Source organism: Drosophila ficusphila, unplaced genomic scaffold, assembly GCF_018152265.1.
Source record: "Drosophila ficusphila isolate 14025-0441.05 unplaced genomic scaffold, ASM1815226v1 contig_791, whole genome shotgun sequence".
In the NCBI taxonomy this organism is placed as follows: domain Eukaryota; kingdom Metazoa; phylum Arthropoda; class Insecta; order Diptera; family Drosophilidae; genus Drosophila; species Drosophila ficusphila.
In genome coordinates, this window is record NW_025064737.1 from 239,729 (window position 1) to 264,980 (window position 25,252).

At 40.6% G+C, this 25,252-nt stretch overlaps 1 protein-coding gene across 4 annotated transcripts in view; it reads right to left on the reverse strand.

Annotated features, from left to right (window-relative positions):
• LOC108096132 (neuroligin-4, Y-linked) overlaps nt 1-25,252 on the reverse strand; it is a 40,469-nt gene that overhangs the window by 9,782 nt on the left and 5,435 nt on the right. For all 4 annotated transcript variants that reach the window (XM_017197511.2, XM_017197510.2, XM_017197509.2 and 1 more), the window contains exons 3-8: nt 20,844-21,041; nt 20,032-20,184; nt 19,781-19,969; nt 19,522-19,693; nt 13,609-13,740; nt 10,980-11,147 (exon numbers count right to left, since the gene is read on the reverse strand). In XM_017197511.2, the coding sequence (XP_017053000.1) occupies nt 10,980-11,147; nt 13,609-13,740; nt 19,522-19,693; nt 19,781-19,969; nt 20,032-20,184; nt 20,844-21,041 (1,012 nt within the window). The remainder of the gene's footprint in view (nt 1-10,979; nt 11,148-13,608; nt 13,741-19,521; nt 19,694-19,780; nt 19,970-20,031; nt 20,185-20,843; nt 21,042-25,252) is intronic.

Below are 25,252 nucleotides of genomic sequence, written 5' to 3' on the forward strand. Positions count from 1 at the left end.
ACCAAGAAAGTTCCGCTGATTTGAATTGGTTTTTGCTTGATTTGTGAACTTAGCGTGTACCAATTAAAAGGAATTCAAGCAAAATCATTTGTTATATTTTGTACAACTTTAAGGTAAGCATTGAAAGCCAAAAGAATGTATTTTGCTTAAACTCATTTTGAATTCATGTTTGTTGCCACAAAGACTAGATTGATGTTTGTTCATTCGTTGTATTCCCAAATAACCATTATTTTATACAGCTTTAAAATAACATTTTAATAAATTGTATCGTTATCCCTCTATTAAATGCCGCATTTCTTCTTCGTTTTATGGCAAAGAAATTGCCATACATAATACACAATTGAATACATATTTAAGCAACAATATCAAGTTTGAAAAGAGAAAATTCAAGAGGAAACTTTCTTTGCTGCTTAAACTTCCGTTAAACTTTCAGCGATTCACAGATTCAGCACTTTTGGGAATGCTTTAAATGAGTCTTTAATTTGCTTTTAAACAGTTTGTTAAGTTCAAACTTTTTCATCGCTCTGCCGCCTTTGGTTTTTATGATATTTATTACAGATAAACTGCCGTCATCAATGATTTTGCAATAATTTACAAGTGGTGATATTCATCGATACATGAAGATGCTTGAAATTTAAATAAAATTGGTTGATAAAATAAAAAGGGTTTGGAGCTTTCGAGAGGGAAATATGAGAGAAATATGTAAAATGAATACCTTTCTCATTGAGTTTTCCTTAAATAAAGATTCAAACCTTTCTTGTATCATGATATCATTATAGCCTCAATCGATGTTGTGCTTAGCATGTCTTTAAAGAACGCATTTTGTATATTTTCAATTAGAAGCCCGACAATTAAATCAGTGTTAGGCGAACCTTCCCCAAATTCGTTCCCTTTGTTACTTCTTTAATAAATTTGTCGCTCTCCACTCCCACATTAGATAAATCGGTGTGCTTCTGGTTAAGTCCAACCCAGCATGAAATTATTACGGCGCAGCGGGACAGACACGGCGACTGGAAAAAATACAGAAATCCCTCTGTGGCGCCTTGTGTTCATGTCAAGCACAACACTTGGCCTTTTGCTAGCAGCTGTTGGAGCAGGTACAACATGCCACAGGACACACACAAACACACGCTCACTCCGGAATATATGTTGGTGCCCCGAGTTTTTCAACGTCTTGGCGTGGCCTAATGTACAAATAAATAGAGCCATATTTTCCACATTTTCGTACGGGTTGTACTTGCTTTTCCTTTGCTTGCCATCCTGTCTGCTTGTGTTTGTGTTTCGTGTGCCATGTTATGCATTTTATTGTCGGCTACTTAAGTTATGCACTTTGACCTCCATTCAGACAGCAAAGTCGACCCCCCACGAAGAAGGCTCGGGGCAGGAAAGTCAGCGCACGGCGGGGTGTACAGTGCCACTCATGAATGTATGGCCCAAGGTGGCTAGCAAGGCGCCTCGCCTTTGCTCTACTTGCTGCTGTTTATGCAGGACTCAAAGGACATGCTACAGCAGAGGTCACTTCAGAATGCCAAAATGCATAATGTTTTATATACTCAAATTTTGTTTGTTTCTGCTTAAAAATGTGGATTACATTTCAACAATGTTAAATTTATAGCAAATGTATAGAGATTTTTATATACTTCTTTTTTATGTATACATGTTCCCATTTTTTTAACCGCTGTTGTAAATGCAGAGTCAGTTCCAGTTGCCGTCGCCGGAGACACATGTTTGCATTGGAATCGTAGTCGGAATCAGATTCAGAATCGAAGCAGCTCTCAGCATCGCTTTATATTTATTTGCGGTTTCTATTATGTAATCCCACATAGCTGAAGAGACGCTTTAAGCGTTTTACTGCCGCTCAGCGATGCGAGTGCGCAATAAATAAAGTGTGAGCTTCAAGTTTAAAATCCTTAGCTTCAATTTTCAAATGCACATGTGTTAAGGTTCCCGCAGCTGGTGAAAACTTTAATCTCATTACGCTCCGCACAGTGGAATATCGATATGAGCTCATCGAAAGCCCGCACTAACCATCGACATAATTAAAAATGCATGCAAGTTGTCATAATTCCGTTTGAGGAAAGCGGGAAAAGTTTTTGGTCGTCCATTGAGAAAACCATAAAAATTTCATTGCAAATATAATTTGGAAATCACGAGAAATGCTCTGGAAAAACACGCAAAAAGTCGGGTAAACAAAATTCGAATGCCAGCAGACCAGCACAAATGCTTAATTAAAAGTTGGACGAATGTGCATTGGGGAAATCCCATGAAAAACATGGAATAGCCGGAACGTGTGGTGCTGTTGGTAAGGAAATAAGATTAAAGTGCGCCACAAACAAACAATAAGTGGAACAATTGCGAGACCAACGCCAGCAGAAGTTTCATGAGCGAGACCAGTGCCACCGACAGTATAATTAAATATAAACGTGTGTATTTAGGCGACAATGTTAAGTAAAACATATACGCACCGCAAAACGACCCACAAAAGCGGCCAAACACACGAAAACACTCAAAAGTAACCGCAGAACTCTCGAAACACCAACACACGTGCACACCCACACACATACACTCACAAACGCCACCAACAAATGGCCACCGGAAATATGCACAACAAACACTCGAAAGTATGCAGTGGAAAGCACACACAACAAAACCAGAAACAAATAGCCGGTGAAAGAGGTGTACAAAAGCGATGAGCGTCATTTGCTTTGTGCCACTGCCACGCCCACCTTGGCAGCCACTCCCCTCCCATCATAACCCCTTTTGCACACCTTGAGTGGAAACCAAGGAATGACCATTCTGGGAACCCACAGGAGTGCGATCCAATTTGGCAGAACGTTAACATTTTTTATTTGTAACTTGAATACACGTGTACTTAAATAGCAGAAAATACCGAGTAACACAATATCCCTTTTGAATTTTAAAATTGTTTTAGAATAAACTTGTATACAACTAATTTTAACACTTACATTTGTTTATTCAAATTCGTTATTTGAATTTCCCTCTCGCTTGCTTAAAAGTTATAACCCAGTAGGCCCTTTAAAAGTTGGAACAAAGAACACGCCAAATTAGCAGCCAAATTTCTTGTGGTTTGGCAAACGGAGAACGTTCTCCCCTTAACTTGGTTGCACAGTGTAGGTTGCTGACTTCCGCTGCTCGTTTCTAGAGCGTGAAGCAACACTCACATTTAATTTCCGAAGAGCGTATGTGACACTTTAAATATTTCCGCACTCAAACAAACACTTCTCCGCCAGCAACACACTCGCACACTCGCAAACAGCGACGGATGTGAATGCGAATATGCGGATACGGATACGGAGACGCAGACAGAGACAGATATAGGGAGAGACAGGGACAGAAAGAGAGGCAGACAGACGGAGGTGTTCGCCGTACTTCTGTCCGGAGTGTCTGGTCTTTGGCTGCCTCACCCGGTTGCACAATTTTCTAGTGCCCTAGATTTTTGGCAGCTGCAGCAGTTCCGTAATGAATTTGTTGAGGAGTTTGCTAATGAAGTACGACGCCCTTTCGAATAAAATGCAATTTGGTTTTAAATTGCATTAAGCGGAAATGAGAATATGCTCTTAATGGCATTCAGCAGACTGGACAAATGTTCCTGCAGTTTCCCTTTGCTCGGGAAAACTCGTTGGCTCTTTAACGACGTTAAAGAAATTTAAGCACCCCGCTGGCACATAAAGTTCAGTTAACTTTAAGTGGAGCCAGACCTCAAATATTCCACCACCGCTTCAAATCACAGTTTTCCACGTCCCTGTGAAAGGGGGAAATCAAATCCATTTAATCACCCGGAACCGTGGCACACTACATATATCCCCGTAAACACAAAACACAGCAAAGCGAAACAACTCGTGTCTCATATCCCGAGCACATATAGACACAAGCATATAGGATGCGGACCACTAACTGGCGTTAATGCCCGACTTTTGCGGCGGATCGAAATGAAAAGCTGGTAGCAGTGTGGGTTCATGAACCCCACTTAACTGGGAATCGTGGAGAAGGCGAGGGTCGCCCATTAAGTGTTCAACCGCTGCCACGCCAAACAGGCAAGACTCCAGTGGCAGTATGTGTGTGCCCTCGAAAGTGCCGCTTGTTCCTCTAACCAACTAATGATAGAGACATTTACGGGAGAGGATACTATTTTTATCTAGTTTGAGGACATGCTACAGGGCAATAAATATTCAAAGGCATCGTTACAAGGTACATAATGTTTATATGTTTATTACCCCACATTTATTGATTAATGTCGTTCTATTTATACATACATATATGAATAATGAAAAGAAATCGTTCACTTTTTATAATAGTTTTGCAAATAAATTAATTAACAACATTAATTGTTATTTGTTTATTTTATTTGACATTCCTTCCGTTCCCCTACTTTTGCAAGCCGTGATTAACGCGAATATTTCCTTTCTTTCAATTACAAACATTTTGCAAATTACTTAGTTTTTTTGTAAAACGAGTTGATGTTTTATCAACACAAATTCGCCACTAATGCAGTAGCCAACATGGCAATTGTTGAGTTTGAACAATTCCCAGACCTGGGTAATATGCCAGTTTTCAATTATTTATTGCGCCCACGCGGGCTTACAACAATATTTGGTCAGTGCGGAACATAATATAATATATTGCGTATACGCCCCGCGCTCAGCCCAAAAAGCGTTTACCAAAATTGCTTTGCCGCATTCTGCGGCCGTTCTGTATGCTAGTATGGGTTTTAGTTGTGGATAAGCACATGTACACCAGAGACCAACAAGACCGACATACAAACAGGCACACAGAGCCCTCAGCGCTGACAAACGATTATGAATAACTGCAACACGCCGGGGAAATGCGACCACTCATGATGGGGCAGAATATCACAGCGAGTGCCTCTGGGCGCGTGTGTGCGAATATTTATGACGCTCACAATGCAATAAGCGCCATTTTATTACACTTCAACTCCTACACTGAGCAGCAAAGTTGAGCTGAGTATCGGATGAAGTAGAAGCTCTGAAGGTGACAGTAAAAAAAATAAATCTAAGCGTTTGGCTTAGCAACCTTGGCACATATTAGAAAAAAATACATAAATGTAATCCTGTATTATTATAAAATTGGATAAATAAGTATTTATCGTTTAGTAAAAAAACCATATCTTCTGAAGCATCTAAAAAGATGTAATATTATTGTTAGCATTTGAAAGAAGCTAATTCGGCACAACAAATTTCTTTGATTGCAATACGTAAACCATTTTTTGTTTGCTTAAATTAATGTTTTACGGCCATCTCCGCTCTTGATCCACCTGAAAACCCAGCATAAATGATTTAAAGCCCTCGCACTCCATGAATTAAGTTCGCACTCGAAATTCTCGCATAATATTCTCTTTGCACATTTACCTCGCAAGGAAAAACACTGAAAAATGCAAAGTAAATAACTGCTTGGGTTTGAGAGCGGTGTTCCGGCCGGTTGCATAATCGAAAGTTCTCCAAAATGCATGTCAGCAGCAGATTGGCCCGAAAAGGGGCGTGGTCGGCGGAGGGCGTAGCTGGGACATGTGGGCCATCAGAGAATGGCCGAAAACAATCGCTGAGCCGGATTGAGTTTGAGCCCGCGAACACACAAGAGGAGTGGCAAAAAGCACGCATGTAATTTATGATGTTTCAGCGTGTAAACAACACGTTCCGAGCCTTCAGTAAAAAAAAAAAAGGGAAAGCAGGGAAAATAGGGGAACGTACATCTGCACTAGCTGCAGCAGCATGTAATTTACGACAGAAGTTTGGCAAATAAAACGGGAGCAACTGGTTCAAGATGCCGCTGCTGGGGTACTGGGACGCATGGATGTGGATGTGCATATGGAGATGCGAACGAGAGCAGCTGGAAACCAAATGCATATTTAGCCGGCATATTTAGCCAGCATATTAAAGCGAAAAGCGTACGGGGTAACAGCAGAGATTGCCATTCAAAAGTTTATTGCTTTAGCATCGCCCACTAGCAAAGGCCACGCCCACATTATTTTCCACGCTATAAGCGTTCCGTAATCGGTGTTGGAAAGTCAGCTATTAAGGCAAAAGTTGAAAAAAGGAATTATTAACATAAAAGAGCTCCTAATTTAGTTTAAAAACTCTTGATCGAAAAATTTGCAAAATGCTAACCAAAGTTAACCACTTTGAGGGGCTTAAAGGTTGAAATTTTGTGGTTATAAAAAAAAAAAAAAAATTACCAAATATATAATTTCTTATAAATAGATAAATATTAAAAACAACAATCTGTATATCGCGTATTTAGATACGCATTTAGTTTATTTATCCAAAGGGAAAGCAAAGTTGTTATGAAAAACGTAGAAACAAGCTTCAAAATGAATAGCTGCCTTATCTCCTTTATTCTACTCGCAATAAATGTTGGTTTTAAATAGCTGGCAGCACTGGCCATAATATATGCGACTTCCTGCGAACAGCCGGAGGACCATAAATTCCGTGCCCGAACTCACGGACAAGCGCCGTCTGTCGCCAAGGATCACGGAGGTGACCCCGACTTTGCTGCATATTTTTGTAAATAATATTATAGTAAATAAGTTTATGCTATTAAGCGTCTGCTGGTGCCATCGGCGTTGTTTGCCCTCTCCCACGGGCATTGTTATCTATGGAACGCGTGTCTGACGCGGTTTCATTGCGGAGTAAACAACTTTGTGGCCGGCCGGGTAATTAAGGAGCCCGCTCGGCGTTGCGGTTTATAAATGGCTGAAATTAAAACGACAATATAAAGCTGTCAGCGACACTTTGAGTTGGGTCAATTGTGTCTCGGGCAGATAAGCCGGGGATTAAGCGACTAAGCAACAGTTTACAAAACAGGAAGACGATGAGGAAGGAGCTTGTGGTGGGGCGACAATAAAACTGAACAAAAGTAACCAGAGGGAGTCCCCTGTACAAATGAATATTCAATTACATGGCAGGTGTATTTGATTTGATTTCCTCATCGCACAATACGCAAACAAATTAAACAGCCGGAGAATTCAATTTGATTGCATAATAGCAGAGTCGAATTCCTGGGGGAATATTTACCTCTAATTTTCGGTAGCAATCTAAGAAATATCCCGAATGAAAGCAAAGCCAGTTATTTTCTATTCTCTGTCTAAATAGTGCAAGTGCAAACCCACAGACTTAAACCCTTTCGGAAGTCGACTTAAAGTACAAGATACGGGTACAGCACTAAATAATTGCCTTCTCACTCCGACAGTTTTCCTTCTTAGCCAGAAAACAAGCAGAAACTGGTAGACATTTTCGATGGGGCCATAAATCTCGACCGGCCGAGCGAATGTGTGTCAGCTTAGCGTTTAAAAGAACAAGCAGGATGCCGCAGTAATGCCAAAATAGCCAATTTCATGGCTAGTGTAAATCAAACACACCTGCAATTAGGCCAACACATACACACGCACACACACGAGCACCCACGTAAAGGCTCACCCGAGGAGCGGACAGAGCTATTTAGGCAATGGCCCCAGAAACAATTTCTGGCAATTGCCGGCAACTCATTAACATGCAGCTCTCAACCTACACCCAGAAAAATTAACTCTGTTAATATAAAAACTAAAAAGGCATTTTTAGGTCGGCTAAAACTGTTTTCCTGTTTGCAAAACTATCTTATTAAGTGAATTTCCAATATAAGCTTAGATAGTTTACTTATACCTGCCATGTTAATATTTATTCTTGTATTAATTTGCATAGTTATTTTTCCAAGTGTACTAGCCTCATCCTCTCAAAGGCTAAGCCATTGTTTGGCCATCGTTCCGTTGTTGCTTGACGTTGGAGTAGCTAATTTTTAGGGACCACAGGTGAAAAGGGGGAAAGTCGGTTGTATTTTCCCCCGTTGTTGTAGTATCTGTAACTGTATCTGACCAGCCATTAAACGCAGCCAGGGAAACACGCTAGGGGCATGCTAAAAGGGGTCGGATAACTGGTCTCACCTCGTCCACCGATCCCCTCCGCAAAGCTGGGGGCACTGAAAAAAGCCAAACATAAACCAAAAACTGTTGAAAGTGGCGCAATGCCTAAAAGTTTCGAGCGCTGGCTGAAACTTGCGACACTGCAGCAGATAAAATGGCCCAAAGAGGATATGCACATAGAAAAAAGTGCATTCGAGGGTCCTTCGCATGGCCACTTTGAGTTGCTTTGAGTTTGGCCAAAATGAATTCGAGGCACGGCAGCGGAAGCAATTGTGTTCGCTTTAAGGCGCCTCAAAGGGGATTATGATAAATCGCAGGCGGGGTGCTGGAAAACGAAATGCAATCAGCTCAGGAGATTGGCGGGGAAGTCATAAATATGTATAAGGGAGAATTTTATTACCTATATTCCCTGTCAAGACAATTTCGAATTAAATACGCTAGTTGGATCCGCTCAAAGAAATAAATTATAAGAAGACCTACGTTCATCTTCGAGATTACATTCTGTTACACTGTGATAAAAGATTAATATTGACTAATAAAGTAAGAGGTTATTCTAGAAAACAAGTTTAATACAAATAAATATTTTAGTATAGCTCAAAAAACAGATTATTTTATATATGATAGCCATATTAAAAACAATTCGGATTACAAATTAAATGCTTTAAGTAATCGTACGTTTTTGTAATTATAGGTATTGAATTTTTTTGATAAAATATGTATGTTATAAATCATACCTTATCATAAGTGAGTTCGTATTCGCTCAGAATTCTTGACAGTGTGGACAAAGAGCTCTTCTCCCCCTTCAAATAATTAAGGCGAAGTACATGTCCAAAGGAGCTGCGGGGGTTTTGAGCGGATGCATTGGCTGTCAAAGGTGTCGAGTCGAACATCTGAACAACGGACAAGTGCAAGAATCCGCGGGATGAAAGCCCTGGAGTGCGGCACTCCTGCCATCCTTCAACTTGAAAGACACCCTTGGGGGGAAAAGCAAGGGGCATCAGCGGGATGCAACGAAACGAAACAAAAGCACGGCTGTCCATCAATGACTCCGTCTGTTTTTACGCTGTCCGTGGGTCAGAATGCTGTTTGGGCTGCCATTTAATTCAATGACGGACAACAAAGCATTGCCACTGGGATGCAGTTAACAGAACAGTGAGGAAGCGCCAAATATGTGCAAGCAAAGCCTGAAAGGCCGCCACTTCCAACGGGCACGCCCATCAGCCACCCGCCTTCCACCCACCGCCCCCAGCGACGTCATACAAAACAATTTCCCCTGGAGAGTTTCCATGTTCAGTTATTCGTATGTGAAAAAGCGCATCTGTTGTTGATTGTGTGAACTTCCTTTCAATCGTTTGTTTGTCCTTCTTTTTTCCCTTCAGTTGTCGTTGTCGTTGTGTTTTTGTTTTTTGTTTGTTGCTTGTTTGTTGTTTATTCTTATGGCCCTGTTGTTGCCTTTCAAGCCGTTACCGTTTTTGTTGTTGCGGGTGTTATTGCTGTTATTCGCTTCTGGCGAACGCCAGCAGCTTAGATAGTTCTACACCACTTTCCTCCACTCGAGGGGTATTTCAAGTTTTCAACGAAGTTGGTACTAAGGCGGTTTCATATGAGTGAATGCTATCTGAAAACTTAATAAGTGGAAGAAACCTTTCAGTTTTTAAAAACAAATTGAGCAGAAAATACATTTACAAATGTTTTAAACCTCAAGTATAACAACTCAATTTACACTCAAGATTTATTGAACAGCAGTACATTAGTAAACTTTCATTTTCCTCCCAGTATTATTCAATTTTATACTTTATTTGGTCAAACTTTCGTTTAATCGACCTTATTGTATCTTACACTAAATTTGCATATAGGTATTCGGCTCAAATTGACTATGAATTACTTTTCATAAACTACTCAAAACATTTATCAGTTCTAACTCACTTTCACCCTGCTCTATTGGGAATTATTTATTTCTCATTCATTCGTTCGGAATTATTTTAGGCAAACAAAAGCAAATGCAGATCTGAATCCCGTTTAAAAGGGAATTGAAACTTCTGTTAAACCAAGTTTTCAATCGACCGATTTATGCGCTCTATTTGAAGCACAGTGGTCTCCCCTAAAATGCGATTTTGCCTGTGTAATCTCCCTGAAAAGCACATACAACATTCGTGTTTGATCCGAAGGGATTTTCAATTCCACATGCTGCTGCGTCTGGGCATTCCGCTTATAATCCTTGCTGGGCATCTTTAGAAACAATTGCATCTTTTGTGCAAATAACTTTATAGGATGCGACCGAAAAAACGGAGCTCAGGACCGTTTTGGCCAAGGAACGTTGACATCGAAGGGGGGACATCGTGGGTGTCTGGGAATTCACCCGAGTGCCAGGAGGTCACTGCTGTGCATTGTGCAATTTATTTATTGCACACAAAACTTTCCCGAGCAAGGAGAAGGAAAAGGAGCAGGCGGAGCAAGTTTGCGAAAATGAGATAGTCAGTGGCATTGTTTTCCCAAAATGAAGGGAGTAATGTCGACCCGCGGGAACGTCAACATCTCCGAGTAATAAGTAGCCAGCTGATGACATAATAGTGCTCTCCTGCGGCAGCTCCCAGGATCAGTTGAGTTGGTCGTTTATTATAATTTATGGCGGCGGCTTTTAAGCAGCCTGCCAGCAATAAAATGGAGCCCGAGACCCGAAATTTTTAGAATAAAAAGTCAACGAAACCGGAATAAATTTCAATTTAAATTAAACCTTAAAGCCGGATCCACTGGATTTCGATGACGTCAATGGCGGAGTAAATTGCCCAACCGACATTTCAGGCAGGCGTCGCTAATCCGCGGCACTTAGTAAACAAATTGCCCCACATAAACAATTCTAATTGAGATGAACGATATGGCCGTGTACTTACATCCATGCAAACCAGTCAATCGGATCGCTCACTCTGCGGCAACTAAATGCTAAATGCGAAGTAAGTTAACCGCCCATCGGTGGGCGGCTTTCTGCCTTTCTCCTGCGGGCGGATTTGCATTGCCCACCGTCATAAAATGGAGCATAAATTTCACTTACTTCTTCAGCGTGGCAGCCAATGCCAAATCGGGGCGTACATCAAAGCGGCTCTGCATATAGAAGCGCAATAAATTATCGCGTTCATTTTCACGTAATCCTTCCTCGAGTGCTAATGCGGCCAGTGTATGATAGGATTCTGACTCCGTGATGCCGAATAATAAATCATAACTGGAAGAGAAAGAGCGGGTGAGTGGGTGGGGTGAGTATTGGTTGGTCACGGGGGAGGTGCGGTTGTGGGAGTGGGTTGGAGCAGTCAACATGCATAGTTTGTGTTTGCCGTGCTGGCCGAAGGCTAGTTACGTGCACTGCGGAAAACCAGGTGACAGTTCATTTGGGAGGTGTCAAACGTACGTATTCTGAGCTGTTCGGTTGTGAGAAGCAGTCATAATTATAATTTATATTATGAAAGTACAGAGTACTTCTTCCACAAAAGATACTGTGAAGTATCTATGATTTTAGATGACAAATAAAAATAATTAGAGAAATTAAACTTTATAAAAGCTTTAGTTTTTCTCTTTTCAATTGTATTATTTAAGGTTCGAACTTAAAAACTTAACTTAAAAAGCATTTAAAAATGTACCTATATTGAAATTTTATAACGTTTTCACTAGAAGATTCAAACGTAGCGTACAATTCCACAGTATACAAATTACTTTATGAAAATTTAAGTATGAATTTTCATAATTAAAACGGCTTGTAGAGTCTATTAGTTATGTTCGTTACCGAATAAAGTAGAATTACTGTTTACATTTCTTTTAGCAATTTAAGCAATCTCTTCATTAATGCCAATCATTATCCCAAGCTCTCCACCATTCTATCGCTAGTCATTTAAATAGTTTTCAGTGCACTTTCTGAAAGGGGGGAACGGCAGTCAAATGAATTCCCATAAAACGCAGTTAAAAGCACTAAAATAAAACGAGTTCTCGTTCCTGTGGCGTAACTTGTTACGCCGCCTGATAAATGGTGCGACTGGCACTCGTCTATGGAAAGTGCTCCTCCGCTCCGCTCCGGGATCCCGGCCACGCCCCAGTGGAGCCCCTTGGGCCACCCAATGCCCAATGCTCCACTGGGCAGCTGGGCAACTGGGCAACTGAGCATTGTCTTCCTGTTGCGCCGTGGACATGGCATTAAAAGTTCCACTCAAGTTGGGCCGGAAAGTTGCTACGATAAAAGTAAATGCAAAGCTGCTGCAAAACTTGCTAAATTGAATGGAGATGCCGATGGAATGGCAACCGGAGACTTGAGCGTGCTCGAGCACCGCTTTTCCTGCACTTTGCGAGGACCTTACTCATCTGGGAAGGCTTTAATCCATGGTCATCGCTGATTACGGTGATTAAAAGCCAAAGTGGAGGGGAACCGCCCCCCGAAACAACAGTTCCGGCCGTGTGAAACGTGCTTCCACCTCGGTTTCCCAACTCAACCGTGACCTGACCCTCTCCGCCCGGAAGTCTCCCTGTTTGCCGTAATTAATGGCTCTTCCTGGCAGCTATTATTCTATTTTTCCCGGCACTGCGTGTCAAACACGTTTGACTTGCAAAAGGATAACAATTAAAATCAAATTAATCACGCATTTTATTAGATTATACCGTGTTAGGTTGACTGAATGAGCAGCTAAGCAGCACGTGCCCTAATGTCCTCCGGGAAAATGCGAGTGCGGAAGGAGTCCTGCCCGAAGATTTCCTACGCGGTGCGGAGTCCTGCGAGGAGTTGAGTTATTACTTGTTGCCCAATTGATTGATGGATCGGTGTAATTTATAAGGAGGCATCCTTGCCCAATCTCTCAGAGATGCCCTTTGATCCCTCTCGAACATTATTTGTATTAGGCTTATTTAATTTGCTTTTGCCACACAGGAAAAAATTTAAATGCTTAAAATCTAATCACAAGATCTTTCAAATAAACTCTTACAAACTTTACATTTTCCTTATTAATTTACAAGTTTATTAAATTCTGTGCGTAATTCGATGTGGAAATAAATTTATGACTAAGGCAATTAAATCGTAATTTAAATTACGGAAAACCATTTTTGACTAATCTCGTTACTGACCACAAAATACGATTATCTAGCCCCTGGCGGTATATTGCTCAAATATTTAGATTTTCCTTAGTGCGGGCTCAATATTATTATTGGCTTTTAATGTTTCACCTTCAGGCTGACCGCAGGTGAACCCAATGCCCATCCGAAATGGCCGAAAAGGAAGGCTCAATGGGTGTTGAAGTGAATGCTATTTCGGCAACCATTCAGCTCTACAAGTGACATTCCAGCCGCAATTTGCTTGATGATAACCGAGCGAACGCCAACGCAAAATCGCAGTGTTAAATGGTTTACCCCAGGCCCCGATTTTCACAGACGATTTGACTTCACCTGAGGCCAAACGCACGCACCGGAGAAAAAATACCAGACGTCTAATCAAGTAACGCACAATAAATAGTCCGTTGAGCTGTCTGTCCGGGCCAAATGCGAAAAAAGGAAGGAATGTTTGACAGGTCCCAAACGTACGGTCCGCCAGTAAATATCAAACGCAAAGGAATTGGCAATGGTTTAGGTTAAGCTTTTGGCTTGGGCTGGGGTCGGGGTTGGGGAAAAGCAATCGCAATGGATGTAAACAGGGAGGGAATTGCTTAACAAACCGGCTGAAGTGCTCCGTATAATGCCCCATGACCTTGTACGGTTGATTTGGTATAACATGTCCATCGACAATTGGACCCAATGATGTTGAAAATTGTGTGAGCGCCGTCGGTATGTGCAAGATATCCTGGTAGCTGCAAAGAAACAAGAACGGCACAAAATGCGTTAAAAGGTCTCGCAAACGAGTTGGGCATAAATGTAGGAGTAGACGGATGGATTCTGGATTCTGGAAGAGGGACCGCCGCTGGGATTGAAGCGGCCCAGCTGGCTGACAGCGGTCACTTTTCACTTTGATTTGAAATTTCTAATAAATTTTATGTGTGATTTGTTGCCCGACAGTCACTGGCACGTAACACACACACGTGGTCCACATAAAGCCAACGAGATGGCCTACAAGATACGCATATGGTCCTTGGGGCATTTCGAAATTACCACGCAGAAAATTAAAAGCAACTCGAACCGGAGGAAATTTTTTAGTGGCACAAATAAAAGGAACATAAGGATCAACTGCTTTTTCTCCCTTGATTATAGGTTATTGTTTTTATTTGCTGCTTAAGCTGATAACAGGGGTTAAACAAACCAAGGGTAAATAAGTCTTTTTCCAAGTGTTTTCATCTATAATTCTATGATAATAAAACATATATTAAAGAAACATATCAAAAACCAACAAATGACATCCTACTGCTGCCACATATGTCTGCATGAAAAACATTTAAAGACATTTACTTCAACACAACATCTAAGAGTCTCTTCCACTTGGATTAACGTGCCTGTTCCAAACTTAGATGTCTCCCCAGTTACGTGCGCAAAATTATAACCCAAAACGAAAGGGAAGAAAATCCCCCGGCTCATATTCCCTCTATTATCGTACTTTTCGTATTCACATATTCAAATTTGGCTCAGAAGTAACCGAATGCCTTCCATCAACGTTTGTGCTCTTATCAGTGGCACTTGCGTTGCTTCCTGTAGTTATGACATTTTCGAAAAGTATTTTTTCCCCATTCAAAGCCATAATAGAGCCGCAATGCAAACCAATTCCCACGCACAACCTCGCCCGGATTTACACTCGAATTTGTGTGTGTGTGTGTTGCCAATACAAACAGGAGAGCGCATCCCTTTTCCGACATAAAAATGCTTCGTCGAAATGAAATACAATCAGCACACATTCAGAATGTTCCCGCGATCTCTGGTCTGAAGTTGCTCCTCCTGCAAAGCATTTCCGTTCGGTGCAATATTTACGCTTTTTGCTCTTTTTACCCGCTTGACTGGCTCTTTTGGCCTTCGTTTGGGCCAACCCATCGCTCCCCGTATTGATACAAAATTGCAGTGGCGAAATGGTTCAGTTGGGTGCAATTTCTGGCATAGTTTGCATAAAAATCCACATGCCAGTGCTCCAACTGAAGTGTCGATGGCACAGAAATTGGCACAAATTAAGAAAAGGACCGACAAAAAATATAACAACAAGAAGTGGGGGAGAATACGAGAATCTGGAATATTTTGGCTGTCGGAGCTGGACAATTGTTATCTGCAGAATGCAGACCAGAAATGAACCAGCTGAGGTGGAAATGCTTGTAGTAGAAATTCAAATGGACAATCTGCACGCTCAGCTTTGCATAGTCACAATACTCGGTTCGCCTTCTCCAATGATTATGCGAATGTGCCCGAATTAGGGCCCAAACGCTCTTAATCATTCAGTCCTCTTTTGCCGGGATTGAACTTGAGTCAAAGCAGCTCTGGGGAAAATCAATTGGAAGCGATGACAGGGATTCCAATCCCCCATCCATTCACATGCTAAGCCGAAAAAATACCGAAAATTGCCATCTGTCGCTGGATGTGTGTGTTAATTCACTCAACACCTTGGGAACCCATTCGAGAGGGACATTATCGTAATCCATTTAAGCTGAGAGCTGACTGCAGCATCCGATGCAATGCCATCAAACACTTTCCCGAGCAAATAAAGTTTTCTCGCTCTTTAAAGGAACTTAACTGGGATACAGTAGAAGAAACTGTATGCTGAAAGAATGCGAGGCTAGCTGAACTTAAAAAAGTTCAGTAATCGAATCATTATTGTTATATTTTAGTCTAGATGAAGCACTTCTGTTTCAGACAAAACATAGTTTAAGGTAAATGGAAGTTTTTTTTGTGCAGGGAAAGTTCTGCTAGTTTGACTTAAAATTCCAGAATGTGGTTTAGAATAGCGAATTGCTTTACTTAACGAAATATATAATCATTTTTATTACATCTTACTCCAGGTTGCTCACTTCTGTTTTAGACATAACATAGTTTCAGGTAAATATGTTTTTTGTTTAGTGCAGGGAAAGCTCTGCAGCACATGTTCTTGGCTTATGTGGTCATTCTAGGCTTGGGCCATCGACATCAGCAGATGGCCAACTTTATTGCTGGAGTCTGGACCGCACGGCCACAGCTACGTGAGGTTGTGTTTTCCTCTGACTTTGACAATTTGTGGAAGCTAAAACAATCCGGGAAAGTGAGTTGTGCCCCACCGATTTGGGGTCCTGCGAAAGGACCCCTTCGCCGGAGAAGTTCTTGAATCTGCTGCAAAGTTGTTGGCCAAGGAGCTGTGTGATTTATGATTTTCATATGGTGAAGAGTTTATTCCTGGCCCGTTGTTGCTTCTTATTAGCTCGACTGGTGCAAAACTGTCACAAGTTGAGCTGCAACTGCGATTAACTCGTTAGACACACGATATGTGCGATTTCTCTCTATATATTGTGTGCGGTGGCACAGATACAGAAACTGGATACTGGATACTGGATACTGTATACTGGATGCACAATTTGTCAGTGTGCTCGTGGCAGAAACGAAGATTGATGATGTCCTTAAGGCTGCATGTAGCAACTTCAATGAAACACACACACTCACACATGATTGCAGGAGTCCTTTGCAGGCCAACCAAACATTTATTATGCCCCAGTTTGGCCTTGTCCTATCACGGCTCCAGTTTAGTTTTAGTTCGTACTTGGGCTTTTGGCCCTGCTTAAGCTGTCTGCATCTGCTGGCTTTCTATTTAATGAATTTTTAATATGCTCTGCCTTTTATTTTGCCAATTAGAAGCGCTCCACAATGCACAATGCGAACACATGGTTACACACAAGGCTATGGATTATTTGTGGGCCTTCATGGCGTATACTCGATGCGCTATTGGTTTTGCTCTCTTTGTTGCATTTTTAAGAAGATTAAATATATAGAAAAAATGAATTTAAGATGTAAGAGTATGCTTTATTCAAATCAAGCAGCTTAAATCCAATTTAAACATACATAGTATTCACGTCGGAGTTTGTCTTAATTGATTCTGAAATTACAAGCTATAATCTGCCGAACAAAATATTTGCATAGGCAGAAGTCCAAAGGAACGCATTGCTCATTTCTCGGCCAAGTGGCAATCGGGAACTAAGGCATTTAAGCATACATTTAAGACAATAGTTTAGACGAGCCTGGCCAGAAGTAAATAAAGATCACATGCCCTGTTTGGCAGGCAAACACATTAGGCCGGGCCAATAGGTAAATAATTTGAATAAATTAACAAGTTGGAAGGGCACACATTCAAATCAATGGCCAGGACTGGGGGAAAAGTTGTATTAAATATGTACGAAGCCTAAGACTCGGAGACAAAGGCTTATGCCTGTGTGTGTGAGAGTGGGTTAAACAAATGCGACTGTGACTCTCCGCTTGTTTGCACAAGTAGTTGTTACCTGTTTGTGTTTCAGTGACTGTGTGTGAGTTGTGTGCCTTTGCTGCAAAGCGATGAGCACATTTGCTCAGTAATTCATGCATAATTCATTGCATTCATTTAACACTCGCTCTGGCTGGCACACATGCTACTTAACCACCACTCACTCACTCATTCACTCGTTCACTCGCTCAGTTGTTTAAGTAAGCTGCCACACGAGGCTGCAATTCTCAGGCTTAAACCGAAGCTTAGCTCGCTCATTAAAACATTGCAAAAGCTACTTGTCGGTAGGGGAATTCATACTGTTTAAAGCGCTAGATGATCAGTAATGACTGGATGAATGGCACTCTCAATATATATTGACAAAAAAAAACAAAAATATTGGTTTAGTTAATCAAACATCACAATTTTTAAGTGTTATTAAGATTAAATAAATTACGCAAGTAAATAAATAATATTTGTTTCTTATGTCATATAACAATTTTTACAAAAGGATTGTATTTTCCATATTTAAATTCTTCACTCTAATATTTATTAAATAGAGCCTATAGAATTCGTCAGACTGCCACTACTGAAATAGGCCATTTACGTCAGCAAAAGTTTTGGCTTGAGTTTCCAAGTTCCTGTGCCAATTTGTATTAAGGACAAGAAAGCAAGTATAAAGTTTTCGAAGACACACACTCTCTCAAATAAAACCGACTGTTGCATCAGTGTTTGTTGGCTGAATGTGTGTGGGTGAGTGTGTGCTGGCATAATTAACATAATTACTATTATTGTGCCGCTGTTGATTTAGTTTTGCATATTTAGTTACATGCGCTTTTTTCGTTTTGTATGCAAATTGTTTTTTAGTTTTCTCTTGTGTACTCCTCTTCGCATACAAATGAATATCCTCACACACAAGAACAGAAAGGCCCACCCACACATGCATTAAATTCGCTAAATAAAAAATGCATTTAAGTCGGGTTGGTTTTCAAGTGTTTTTTTATGTCGGTTAAATGGAAAGGGATACCATTCTGATAGGATAAGCCGCTGATATGCGTGCAATGAATATGAAATATGAATAATTTGAAGCAAGAGATGCTCGTTTGAAATAATATTTTATAATTAAACATGTTTACAAATTAAATGTGCAGGTAAAACCATTTAAAATGATTCAAAGGACACTCGTAATTGTTGTTAATAACATTAAATTTTATCAATTATATTTTAGTCGAACATCTCTGTTGAAAAATATATGCTCCTAGTTTGCTTCCAATGTCTATTCAATTGTGGTCTTAATTAAAGTTAAATTACCAACTGATTGAAAAATGAAACAAAACTAAGCCAGTTACTTTTGTTTAAAATTTGCGGTTCAGTAAACTAACGAGGTATTTAAAGCTCAGTGCTGATTCTTTGTGTTTTGGTCATTAAAAACTTTAGTGGACAGAAAAACATTTTTTTAGCGATACTAGGCGAGAAAAAAAAAGGAATCGCTGTACTGGATCCAACTGAAGCCTAAGCATGAAAAGTTAATCAATTAAAAAGTAATTAAGTTTGAACCTTGCCATCCATCATCGAAGGGAAGGCGTCCACTTCCTTAAAAGGGCACTTAACCAAAGTGGACACAAGAGCTTTCCAGTAATCGCCATGCAAAGTCCGAACCATCGACATGGACATTACTCGTGATTAGTCAAGGTCCTGGTTGCGGATTTTGAGGGGGTATTGAGTCCCAAGCCTTAACGCCTCATTGACAACGCTGTGCTCCAAGCTCGTAAATTTACCGAATCATTAGGCTGGTCACAAAGCCGCCAAATTCTATTGGTCTGACGAATTGAATCAGAGGACGCACAACACTATTCAAATGAAGATACCAAAGCAAATGAAGCTGCTGGATTTACATTTACCACAACAGCATTGGGTGTAATAACAGTAAGAAAAATTATATAATGTTCCTAACTTACTCCGTCTGTTTGAGAAACAATATAATTCATAAAATAATAAGAAATAATTTGCGTAGTATTTTTTATTTTCTTAAAATTAATTTACTCCAACAGAAGACGTAAAGCAATTTATAGTGCTTTTCTGTTGGATAGCTTAAAACGCTCAGAGCAATTTGATTTCAAATATTTCCTCTCAGTGTAAGCTGAAAGGCTTTAGCCGACGTTACGGCTGGTTATAATGTGCCGCATATCGCTTATGCGCTCTTTGGGTGGCTGAATAATTCAATTGGTCGAGGACTACTCACCGACGATGGCGCAAACAATCGAGCAGGACATCCTCGTCCTCCGCGTCCACGTGCTCGTTCAGAGGACAGTCGAGGGCATGGGCGATTTGCATGGTCAGTTGCAGCGACTGATTGCTGGCTGCCCAGTCGGACATCGCGGATCCGGACATCAGGATGGCGCGGTGGAATAGGCCTGCGGGTAGGGAGGGGGACACACAATAAATGTCCGCAATGTGCTCCCATCGTATTATGTCGGTTGTAGTCTGGGCTGGATACTCACCTGAGGCCACTGGCGATACCATTAGGTAATTGACGCATGCCGCACCCGTGCTGTGACCCATCAAAGTGACACGCGAGTTGTCGCCGCCGAAGGCGCCGATGTTCTCCTTGATCCAATGCAACGCCGCAATCTGATCCAGGAGTGCGTAGTTCGCTATGTTGTGTGCGTCGATGCTGGGCCGCAGGAATCCTTTAAGCGAAACCGCATTAAGGACCCGCCCTGCAGGCAGAGATTTAAAGGGACCAACTTACCCAACACTCCCAGGCGGTAGTTTACGGTGACCACAATCACCTCTCCATAACTCGAGAGCACGGATCCGTCGTAGGGATTGCCACTGTTCCACTCGAAGGACTCGCCGTGCAGATACACCAGCACAGCATACTGTTTCGGGACGCTCTGCGGCTCTAAAATGGTGGCATTCAAATTGCAATAAGTGGATGCTTGATGTATATTTACCAAAAAATCTTAATATATATATTTTTTTCAATATGCAATTTTTTGGAAAGGCCAAAAAAAATTATACATTCCTTTCATTTTGTTTTCTTATTTATTCCTAACCATTTTTGTTTGAATCGGTTTTTACAACTTCAAAAAAATTACTTATTATATAAAATTCGTGCGGCTCCAATAGCTTGTATGGTAACTTTTAAAAATATATAAGCGAAAATCTATACCTTGCTGAATGTACCCAAAATATAAGTAGTAACTTTAATAAATTAAAACTTACAAGGATTTGGTAAATTAATTTTACAAAAAAAAAATTTAAATCATATATACAGTTATAGAAATCGGCCTAATCACAAACAAAATGTTTGTCTATAGATTTAAGTTTAAGCTGCATGATTTTGAAAGATTTTCCTTTTATACTATTCAAAAGAACTCGGGAAGTTGAAAACATTACAAACATTACACAGAAATATCAAAAGTTCTTTTAAGTGTTTTGACATAAACATTTTGAATAATAAACCAATGTTATCTCGCACAATATGACAACACATAAATTGCATTACGGCGGCCTGACAGTATCGCATTTTGCGATATAAAACTTCTGGGGCGGACTCACCTTCGTGTGGCACATACAGATTCAGATACAGACAGTCCTCGCTTTCGGTTCGCAGATATGGCAGCAGGCGACTGAGGTGTTTATGACGACCACGGGACATGTTTTCGCTGCCGTGGGCAAAAAGATCCGGCAATTTTTGCGGACATACCGGTGGAAGATGCCGCGCTATTTTCAGTCCCTGCCACGGCAAAGGGGCACCTGAAAGTATAGTAAATTATATAAAAATATAAACGATTGGGGAAGAAACTAAATGTTTCCTAAAACTGCCGGATTTTTTGTTAACATAATAAATAAATAACGTAGCTTATACATTTCAAATAAAATAACAATCCCTACTTTTATTATATTCTAATTACGTATTATGTTTGCCTATATTTTGGTTGATATATTTTTATATTATACATAAGAACAAAATTTCTCTACACGAATACTTTTCGTTTAATAAGTTTATTTTTAATCTACGGACTTCTGGAAGGATCTACTCATATGTCCGAATACAATTTTTTCCGCACGTTGCACAACACGTTTTTCTTAAATTTTAGATGTCCCAGCAGAGAACAGACAGCAGAGCACACAAAACGACATCCTAGCCCATTGTGGCCGAGCACATTTCGGTATTCCTTTACACTGTTTCGTAGCCATTCGATTGCTTTCGAAGGGCTGTGGCCAAAAAGTCAATTCCGTATTTATGTAACACGGTCAACAGGCACTTGAAAACGCCATAAACAAGCAAGCACAGACACTGACTCAAAACCCCACAACTCGGACTTTCTGCACACAAGTGCCATGGAGACCAGGGGACACTCGGTGTTCGAGGTTTGGTGTTTGGTCCTCTCTGGATCCGATTCGTGGCCAAGTTGACTGCGGTTACGCTTTGGTGTTGCAGTTAACGTCAAACCGTGCTCGCAGATGCGGAGAATCGTCGGTAAATGGCCAACCACGATTTGGTCAAGTTAGTTCGGATTCCGGTCACCGCTTCCAAATCCAAGTCTATGCGGTTATCAGGACGCTGGAAGGGAACAGGACCACATGCCAATCCATCTCGGCGGAGGGTTGGCAAATCGCTTACAAATTTTGACACCGCATTGTTACGGCTTCAGATTGTTTTGCGGTTATTTAGGAGCGATCGATATGCAAATACCAGGGTTTAGGCAAATTAAGTGGCTTCAATCACACAGCCTTGATTGAAAATATTATTGCAAATTTGAACACGAATTGAGTGAGCGCAACCAACTCAATAACAATATTAACACAAGGGGATGTCAGTAATTGATTCAAGACAGAGCAAAATACCACAGAGAGAAACAATGCTAATTTGATTTTATATTGAAATGCTCTTTATGCCCTGATAAATTGTATCCATATTATTTGATATGCTCATTAATTTATTTTCCTTAATATATTTTAATATTCAAACTCTATCTTTTAATTATAATTCTATTGAATTTTTGATTTAAAGTACATCTACAGAACTCGAGAGGCCAAACCAAGATTATTCACATGCTTTTCAATTAAATAAAACATTTGCTTAAATTATACATATAGAAATACAGTCGCTTTGGGTATGACTGCTGTATTTATTTCCTCTCACTGCATACAATTTCAATTCCAACAAGTTTATTCATCCCAGAAGGTGAGGGTCTGATATCCGAAATCAATGCCGAATTCAATTTTGTTGCTGGCTGGACGCCCCAAAAATATGCAACATTTACACTTTGACACATTCGCGGAGGCCAAATTTCATTTTGTCGAGTTATTGAGCTCCTAAAAATACAAAGGAAAGAGCAAACTCCAAACGCAGATTCAATATGCGAATGTGAGCATTATTTGCATTTTGTTATTAATAAATTTCGGAAAAGTGGCAAAAGGAAGAGGTTCTTGTCTGCGAAACCGGGAAACTCCTGCGGAAACGGGAAACGCAGAGCCGAATCGAAAGCGACGTGTATTTGTTTGGCCGCCGTGCACAAACAAAATCTATCACACGAACGTTCAGCGCCTTGTTTGCATACGGGTTTGGTTGTCCTCCGCTTTGACAGGCTCTTCACACATTACGCATACGCAACGTGGGCATATTTGCATTGGCTTATATTTGCGGGGCGAGTTTCAAGGCAAGTTGTATCAGCGACAGCGTGTTTGCAGTGGCACACAAACAACAACTTCCCCCGACAAATATGGCGTCGCTGGCAGCCTCCAGTTGTTTCTGCCGCTTGTGTTGCTGCCACTGATGTTGCTGCGGTGCAGCGATATGTTGCCGCCGTCCGCTTGGATTGAGTGCACGGCACTCGAGTGCTCAATAAACTCAGCGCGACAAACGGCGGAGTGCGAACTGGAAGCTACCACTGGAAACTGCAACTGAAAACTACTGCCAGCCCATCTGACACGCAAATCGCGGCCGGCGCTTTCGACAGCCCCCGGGGCGTGTTAATTTATTGTCCTTACGTAATGCGATTCAAAAGCACGGGACCATAGAATGCTGCTACACTTAAAACTTTTAGGGTGCTTTTGAGTAGAAAAACTTGCTAAGGATTTTTCATCCTGAGATATGTAAATTTGTTGTTTGTTCAACACAATTATTGAAATTTATTTATTTCTTTAGGTATTAAATGAAAAATCTTTGTGCTTCAGGTTCTGTGTTCTTAAATTTAATCCACTTATCACAAATACTTTACAGCAGTTACAACAGTTTTCAAGAATTTAATTTAAATTCGAGCTCTATAAATTTCGATTTGAATTTTGTTGTGAGATTTGATTAAGCATTAATTTTGAATTTATGAAAAGGGGAACACTTCCTAATGATATTATGTAATTTCTTAGTTTCAATTAGAAATCTTTATTTTAATTCATTTGAAAAGTTAAGGAAAAGCACAAAATAAAAACCCACAAATAATAAAAATTGACTAGTCGTCTCAATTTTTCTCAGTGTGATTCGTGGGAGACCGGAGAAGCCAGCGGCAAGGAGGAAGTTATGGTGCCAACACCCGAGGCTTCGCCTGTTTATGCTCGGGACAGCGGGACAAAGGACCAAACTTTGTCTGGAGTGTTGGCAGCTTGACGGCCACAAATCTCACACACCAGTTGGCACCGGCAACTTAAATCATGTTTTGATAAACAAACTTAAAATACACATAATACTAGCAATTTTCACTCTTAATTAAACAAGCAAAATATGCGTATACAATGCCCCAGCATAATCGCCAGACATATGGTCAAATGAATGGCCAAACTGGGGAGAGGTGGCTCGAATTTACATTGAAATCCTTGTAAAAACAAGCTGCAATAATAATAGCCATTCGAGACAGGAAGCACACACACAGGCACGTGCTTTCAGCCCGACATCCTGCAATATTGGTGCTGCAGAGGGCACATGTCAGGTTGTGAAAGCCTAATGCCGGGCCGGCTACAACGATAATTGCTTAAATTGCAGGCTAAATTCTAAGTGCCCCAGCAGCGTTCGCAGGACCAGCAGGATGTTCTAACACGGACATCAGGAGGAGTGTCGGGGCATGTGTAGGCCAGCCAAGGAGCCCCCTTCCCGACTCGAGCTTTGGGGTTTTTGGGGTTTCGAGGTTTTCGGGTTTGCCTGTTGGTGCTGCAAAGTGGCAATTTGCCATCATATTTGCGGTCACAAGCAGTGATGGCGGCCTACGGCGGGAAACGTATATGAAAGCCCAAATAGCTAGGATATTCCAGCTTATTGAGTACCCTCAAAAAAACGATGTCCTATTAAATTATATAAACGGCTGTTCTTAGTCGTGTGTACTAATTTTCATTGAATTATTTTTATCGCTTCAAATAATACGTTTTAAGCCTCTTTTGCCGTTTATGGTCAATTAAAGCAACAATGCCTTTTGTTGTGGATAAATATCATTCATTTTAAAATAAACACAAAGCTATCATTACAAAATAAACATATGTTCAGCCGCTTTAAGCCAGCTTAAGTCCAGGGGTTTTCGTTTTTGTTGACTTCATTGATGATTTTGTTATGATGATTATTCAATCATGGAAATGTGTTTTTTGAAAACATGTGTTAAGATTATGAGATATAAAAATCAGGTAGTTTAAATGTGGTTTTTTGTCCAACCCAACAATCGTGCTATCAGGAAATGCAGGATACAAAATGAGAATGCCAAACAATAACTTATAAATGTTAAATAACGCTTTTAGTAAGTTTTTCTTTTGAATTTTTTTGTTTATTTCCAAGACAGCTTTTCAAGCTGGAAAAAATGGTTTACGTACTAGTGAAATCATTTAGTTTGTATGCCTCATTGCTAAAAAGCTAAAATTTTTATTATAACTTCTGTGGCCTATACGTATAAAAAAGACGTAGCACAAGCTTCTTAATTCATTTCAACTAGATTTTTACTTATATAAAAAGTATAAGTGTACACTATATGACTTTATACTTTTCG